The 7,393-nt window shown below is 52.4% G+C and overlaps 1 protein-coding gene across 1 annotated transcript in view; it reads right to left on the reverse strand.

The window, feature by feature from the left end:
- FREM2 (FRAS1 related extracellular matrix 2) overlaps positions 1–5,611 on the reverse strand; it is a 114,638-nt gene extending 109,027 nt beyond the window's left edge. Inside the window, exon 1 of the mRNA XM_072361349.1 lies at positions 157–5,611. Within this exon, the coding sequence (XP_072217450.1) occupies positions 157–5,314 (5,158 nt within the window). The 5' untranslated portion in view covers positions 5,315–5,611. The remainder of the gene's footprint in view (positions 1–156) is intronic.
- Between the last annotated feature and the right edge of the window lie 1,782 nt (positions 5,612–7,393).

A 7,393-nucleotide genomic window follows, 5' to 3' on the forward strand; every position in this document is an offset into this window, starting at 1 on the left:
TCACAAACACAATAAATAGTAAGTAGGACTAAAAAAAGAATAAAGCCATTACAAATAAATTGCTGTCAAAAAGATTATCACATTAATTATTACACAGTTTAACATGAAAAAAGAACGTCTCCAGTGAACTGAAGAACATGGAGAGCACTGTAATACCTTGGGTGAACTGGCTGATGCTATGGTTGCCCTTCCCCAGGTGGATCAGGAATCCATGGCGAGGACCCTCTGTGATTCTGATCTTCAGAGCAGTATGTAAACTGTCCCTGTCTTCCACTTTGAGCACTTTGTTAGTAATCAGAAACCCTATGTGACCAGTGGCCAGAATACGGAGAGTCTGAGCACCTTTGTTGGTTACAATTTGAGGTACGCTGTTGTCCACCGCCATTATGCGAATCTTCATAGTCTGAGGTCTCCTCGTTTCAAACACGGTATTAGGGAAGACATAGAAATCAGTGTGAGTGCCATCTGTAACAGTGAAAGAGAAGCTGTCCTCAACTGATTCTGTACCATCGTGTTTGTAGCTGATCAGATTCTCATTGAGATCTTGTTTAGTGAAGGTGGTGACTGGTTTGGAGTGATTGAACATGATCTGACCATGAACCGGTATTTGAGTGATGATAAATTTTAGTAATGGATCAGGTGTATCTCTGTCTTCTACAGTCAGTTCAAATGGGGTTATTAGTTTGTACTCATTTTCACTCACCACCAGGTTATGGATTGTGACAATAGGTTTCTTATTGTCCACATCACTGATAGAAATTCTGAAAGTGCGAAACACAGGGTTATAACCATCAGTCACTTCAAACTCAAAGCTGTCCATTTTCACCTCATCTTCTGAAGTGTGAATGTAATAGATTTTATTGCCTGCTAATAGGAGCTGAGTAAAAGTGGAGATGGGCACCCCAGGCTGATCTGTGCATTCAAGATGACCACGAACAGGTGCTCTGGTAATAGTGAAAACTAGGTTCTCATCTGGACTGTTTAAGTCACTGGTGCTAAGCAAATCAGTTGTAAGGGTTACCCTCCCTCCTTCTTTCAAAGAAACTCCTTTGCTGATTACATCTGGGAAGACTATATCAATACTACCTACTGTCACATAAAAGTAGCGGTCAATGAGAGGGTTTATTCCATCTGTCACATCAAATTTGATAAGATCACGAACACCTTCTCGGCCAAAGTGCACGTATCGAATTAAATTTCTATCCACTTCATCTTGAGTGAAGTTCATCCCCAGAGTGATATTCTCAACTCCACCTGAAGGTTTTAATCTCTGCAAGAGACCTTGTCCTGGCCCATATCTTATAATGTACATCAAGGTTTTGTCTTCAGAATCCAGGTCAGTAGCTTTCAATATTCTGCTATGAATAGTCCTAGTTTCCCCTACTTCAATCTCCAAACCATCATTGATGGCCATTCTGGGCGTCTCATCATCTACAGGAATAACCATAATGAATATCGTTTTCACGGTAGTATGTTTACCATCTGAGAGTTTCACCTCAAAATTGTCCTCCCTTGTCTCAGAGTCATCATGCTCATAGAGTATGTTGGAGCTCTCTGTTATCTGATCCAAGGTGAAGCTCTCCGCTAGGACAGTTCCATTGACCATCTGGTTCACAATGTGGCCATGCCTGGGAAGCCTGGTGATTGTAAATGTTAACTCATTGGCAGGGATGTCCCCATCAACTGCATTGAGGATAGGGGTATCAATAACCAGGCTCATGCCTTCCATCACAACAAACTCTCGCACAAAGATTTCAGGCTCTTCATCATTTGTTGGCATAATGACAATAGGGAAAACACGTCTTTGGGAAAAGTTAATACCATCAGAACAGCGGAACGCAAATCTGTCTTCAACAGGTTCTACACCCTTATGTATACTCTGGACATAAAAAATGTGCCCTTGACGGAGGTCTTTCAAGGTAAAAGCACTAATAGCTATACCTGCTCTGGATTTTTCAGATCCTGGGGCTGGAGAGATGTTCTCTACATACCCAGATGTGGATTGGGAAACAATGGTGCAGAGAATATCATCACTAGGAGTATCCACATCTTCAGCCCTCAGATGAGCAGGAGTAATAACACGTTTGCCACCTTCCATTACTCTGAACTGCTCCCCCACTAAAATCTCTGGGGCCTTATTGTCAACAGGGAGAATAGTCACCAAGACTGACACTCCCTGAACAACATTGCCCCTGACATTCCACTCCTCAGAAAGGTCAGACAAGGTAAGGTTGAAGGTATCTTCTTTGGGCAGAAGGCCTATTTCACCACTAGTATGAGCATACACCACAGCACCATCCAGAACATCTCTTTGGGAAAATCTTTCTGCAGGCACCCCTTGGACCAGGATGTTCCCATGCTGAGGTGGATCCTCTACAATGAAAGTCAACATCAAATCATCTGTATCCTCATCTGTACCCTGAATTACATTAGCAGTGATTTCAGCAGCACTGTTCTCCAGTACATCCAGGTAAGAACCAACAGTGCCTGGAGCCAACCGCAGGGTAGGAACCTCATCATCAACTGGATGCACATTCATTTTTAATGTGATGGGCACAACGTGAACCCCATCACTCACATCAAGCCTGCAAGTATCACTGCTGGCCTCAGCTCCACTGTGTACATACACCACCCTTCCTTGTCTGATATCCTCCAAGCCAAAGGCACCTCCCAGGATCAAACTGTACCCAGAAAGCTGCAACTGGCCATAACGAGGAGCCTGGGTCAGGATAAACCGAAGATGAGTAAGCTCTGTGTCTGTGTCACTGGCATCCAGCTCAGCTGGGCTAAGGACATGGCTGCCTCCCTCAGGCAAGGTAAAGCCAGTATTAGTGATTTCAGGAGGCTGGTTATCCACAGGTTGCAGGTAGATGGTAAAAGTCCCCTCAGCTGCATTGCCAGCTGCATCTTCCACTTGGTAGTGAAACTGAATTAAATGAGGAGCTACTCCCAGCTCTTCCTGTGGGGGGCGGTAGGAGATCTTGTGATGATTGATCTGGGCTTGTGTGAAGTGGGTAACCTCCACAGAGTGATCTTCAGTCAGCACAAGGGATCCAAGGCGGGCTCCATGCTCTTCGGGAGAGTGGTTAGAGTCAGTGTCAGTGGGGGGCTGGGTTACTGTGTAGCGGAGCTCACGGTCCCCTGAATCCTGGTCTGTGTAACACAAGTGCTTCCTCCGCAGGGGAGTCACCTGCTGTTCTGCAACTATTAAGTGCAGGCTGCTGCTGCTGTGCAGCTCTGGGGCTAATCTGTCTACAGGATGCACCCGGATCACAAAGGTCTGCGGTCCAGAGCGGTTGGGTGGGTCATTGTCATCTTGGACCCTAAAGACAAATTGGTCCAACACAACCCCAGGGCCAGGGCTGTGTGGCCCAAAGTGGTGGTAATAGAGACGCCCTTCCACAATGTCCTGCTGCAGCCACTCTCTCACTGGCTTCTCATAGATTAGTGAGCTCCCCACTATGCCTGACACCCTCCTCCAGGAAAAACCCTCATCTTCTTCCTCCTCTTCCCAGCCAGGAGGTGGCTGCACTTGCCGGAGGAGAAGTTGGCCAGCACTGGGGCCAGACTCCACTGTAAAGAGCAGGATGGCATCCTGTGAGTCAATGTCAGTAGCACTAAGAGCACGAGAGGTGATGGGCACTGTTTCACCCTCAGCTATAGCCAGCCCTGTGTTAGCATTGAGTAGGGGTGGCTGGTCATCAGTGGGCACCAGGGTAATTGGGAAAAGGAACTCAACATGGTGTCGGGAGCCACCATCTTCCAGCCTCAGCACCAAGTTGTCACTGAGTGGAGACTCACTGCCATCATGCTGGTAAATGACCCGGCCTGCTGCCAGCTCAGCCACTGTGAAGTGTTTACGGGGAGCGGCAGATGCTGGGGTGTCCTCCAGCAAAGTGAGGTGGCCATGTCTCAGTCCTGCCACAACACTCACCCGCACCTGCTCAAGGTCATCCTCATCACTTATCACCAGGTTAGGGCTGGGACCAGGGCCTGAAAGAGGCCGAGACTGCCCCTCATAGAGCACAAGGCCAGTATTGCGGGTCACCACAGGTGCAAGGGTATTCATGGGCTTCACCACAATCACAAAGGCAAAGGGTTCTGATGCAGCACCCTCAGGGTCCAGCACCTCCAGCTCTAGCTCAAAGAGTCGTTCCTGATCTGAGTCCTCCATGGGGGGCTGGTAGGCAATGCGCAGCTCCCTCACATCACGCTGGCTGAAGGAAGAGATGGGCAAACTCCGGTCATCCGTGCTGACCATGTGCCCCTGTCCCGGGCCGAAGGGCGAGGTGATGTTGAACAGCAGCAGGTCTGGGGGTGACTCAGTATCCTCAGCCGCCAGCATGTCAGGCGTAAGAGCTGTGAGGACAAACTGGTCCACCTCCATCATCAGCATGGCCATGAAGCTGGGTTTGGGAGCGACATTCTCCATCCCTCCTCGAATCCGCACCAGCACCTGGAAGTACTCGCGCTTGAGCAGCGCCCCGCCTCCCGCCGCCTCCCACAGCTCGGCCACCAGCGGCACCAGGTCGCGGTTGGGGGAGCTGCCGGCCGCCGTGTGCCGGTAGCGCAGCCCGAGGCGCAGGAACTCCTCGCAGTCCCACATGGAGGCGGGCACCGGGCCGCCTCCCACCGCCTCCACGCTCCCTCCCGCCGGCATCGCCACGGCCGTGGGGTAGTTGAGGATCTCTCCGTAGCGGGGCAACCCGGTCAGCGAGGGCAGCAGGCCCACCCGGCAGCGCTGCCGGCTCGGCTCGAAGGCGAACTCCAGGCTGCGGGCGTCCAGCGGGCTGCTGGTGCCCCGCAGGCGCTCCACGACGAGGGGCAGGTTGCGGGTGACGATCTCCAGCTGAGTGAAGAGTACCTCCACCTCCAGCACCAGCGGCAGCACCAGGGCGCGGCTGGGCGAGTCGTAGCGCAGCTGCAGGCGGACGCGGTCCCGCGCGGGGCTGCGGCCGCCCAGGTGTGAGTAGCGCACCTCGCGGGGACCGAAGTCGCAGGGGAAGCGCCTGGGGCTCAGGCGGCCCGGCCGCTGCCATAGCGGGTCCTCGTCCAGCACGGTGAGGTGGCACCGGTCGCCCGGCTGCACCTGCAGCACCAGGTCCCGCGTGGGGTCCAGCCAGGCGGAGCGGCCCAGAGGCACCCGCAGCCCGCGGTTGGCCACCACGACGGGGGCCGCCGCCTCCGGTGCCCACGGTAAGGAGACGGCGGCTCCACCCGGCGGCGGCTCCGGCAGCCCCAGGCACACGCAGCCGGCCAGCAGCAGCAGCAAACCAGCCGGCAGCCGCCGCGGCACGGCAAGAAAAGCCTGCATGGTCCCTGTTGGAGAAGGGCAGAGGCGTCCGCACTCCTGCCGCCGACACAGCCGGTGCCGCGCACACGCTGCTCTATACAGACAGCCCGCCGCGCTCCAGAGGGAGCTCCGCCAGCTGTCGGAGACCCGCCTGCTGCCTCCACGCGGCCAATAGACACCCGCGGGGGGAGAGGCCGTCTATCGCGATTGGACAGAGCCGGTTGTCAATCTCACGGGCCGCGATGGGTTCGGTCCCTCCTTTCTCACCCCCCCGCTAAGCAGGTTGCTGCTGAGGGAAGGGGCAGTGCGGGAGCGGGAAGCGAGGGGGAGGCGGCGGGCAGGGGTCACTTGGAACGTGGAGAACTTTGCGGACAGCCTAGGCTCCTCCTGTTAGGGAGAGGACGGTGCTGCTTGTTGAAACACAGGCTCTTTGGGGTTGGGCTACAGCAGGCTTCCCCCACATCTGCGTGCGGTAGCGGCCGCCCCGCGGAGCAGAAAGAGGTGCCCGGCGCGGTCCCGCTGTGAGGCCGCCCGTCCGCACCGCCCCTCTGCGCGCCAGAAAGAAAACGGATAAATATCTCCGGGCAAAACACATCAGTTCGTATCCGATTTCATTGCTCGCAGTGGCCACTCATGGCTGTGGTTGAATAAAGGCTGCGCAGCATTTCTGACCTCTGGTGTCTGCAGTTAAAAGCGCGTCCTCAGGGAGTGTTTGCGTCTCAAAATACCTAATGGCAGGCACTGACTTCTTAATTCATCTTCTCCCGCTGCAGCTTAACCTCTTTGTTAATGAAATGTGGTATTTTTAATAGAAGTTTTTGAACGGAGGAAAGGTGAATTCAAAACAGTCCAAGCAACGAAGTGCCTCCCTCAGTTTTGTCCTGGGGGTTGGTGGGAGGGCTCCTCTATGGAGGCGATGCATCCAAAAGCCCAGCTAAAGTGCTTCTGTAGCAATGCATGCAGCGTGGGGAATAAGCATCAGGAGTTGAAAACTGTGATGCACTTGATTTATTGCTATCATGTAAACATGGTGGAATGATTTGCATAACTGGAATATTACCATCGAGGGCTATAAGTTTTTTAGAAGGAATAGACAAGGTGGTAAGGGTGGGGGAGTTGCTTTCTATGTTAAAAAGTGGATAGAATGCAAGGAGTACCCTCTGAGAAACTCAAAAACAGGCTAAGAGACTGTGGGTTAAGATCAGGGCAAATAAAGGGCACCCAATGGTTGGGATCTACTGCCATCCAGGTGGAGGATTTCAACCACCTGGATGCCTGCTGGGAAAGCTGAAGAGTTGTAAGCAATCCAGGAGACTCTTGGAGTCCATTGATGAAAACGTTCTTGTTCGGGTATTGGATGGACTGACCAGAGTGGAAGTGTTGCTGGACTTTGTGCTCACCAGTGCAAAGGAGGTTGTTAAAGTCATTAAGATTGGGGGTAGCCTGGGTTGTAGCGACTGTACCCTGGTTGAATTTGTGATCTCTAGGAATGTGGGCCTGGCAAAGAGCAGAGTCAGGATACTGAACTTTAGGAGAGCAAACTTCAGGCAGTTTAATAAATTGTTAGATGACATCTCCTGGGAAGTTGTCCTTAGAGACAAAGGAATGGAGCAAAGTTGGCTACTCTTGAAAGATGCCTTTCTGAGAGCACAAGAGCTCTCCATTCCTCAGAATAAGAAAGTGGGCAGGGGAGACAGGAAGCCAGCATGGTTTAGCAAGGACCTGCTGGTAAGACTGAGGGATTGTACCAGCTGTGGAAACAAGGGTATGTCACCTGGGAAGAATACAGGGATGCTGTCTGGGTATGCGGAGATGGGGATTAGGAAAGCCAAGGCACAGGTGGAAGTGAACTTGGTGAGAGAATGTTGAAAACAAGAAAGGGTTCTTATACTGGGCAGAAGAGATGGGCCACAGAGAGTGTTCCTCCTTTGATAAACTTGAAAGGTGGGCCCTTGTGAACCTAGTGACAGATGAACCTAATGACCAAGAAAGCAAAGTGCAAGGTTTTGCGCTTGGGTCAGGGCAATCCCAGGTGTGTATTCAGGCTGGGAGAAGAACTACTTGAGGGTAACCCTGCTGAGAACTTAGGGGTCCTGGTAG

The sequence above is a fragment of the Excalfactoria chinensis genome, chromosome 1, assembly GCF_039878825.1.
Source record: "Excalfactoria chinensis isolate bCotChi1 chromosome 1, bCotChi1.hap2, whole genome shotgun sequence".
Lineage (NCBI taxonomy): Eukaryota > Metazoa > Chordata > Aves > Galliformes > Phasianidae > Excalfactoria > Excalfactoria chinensis.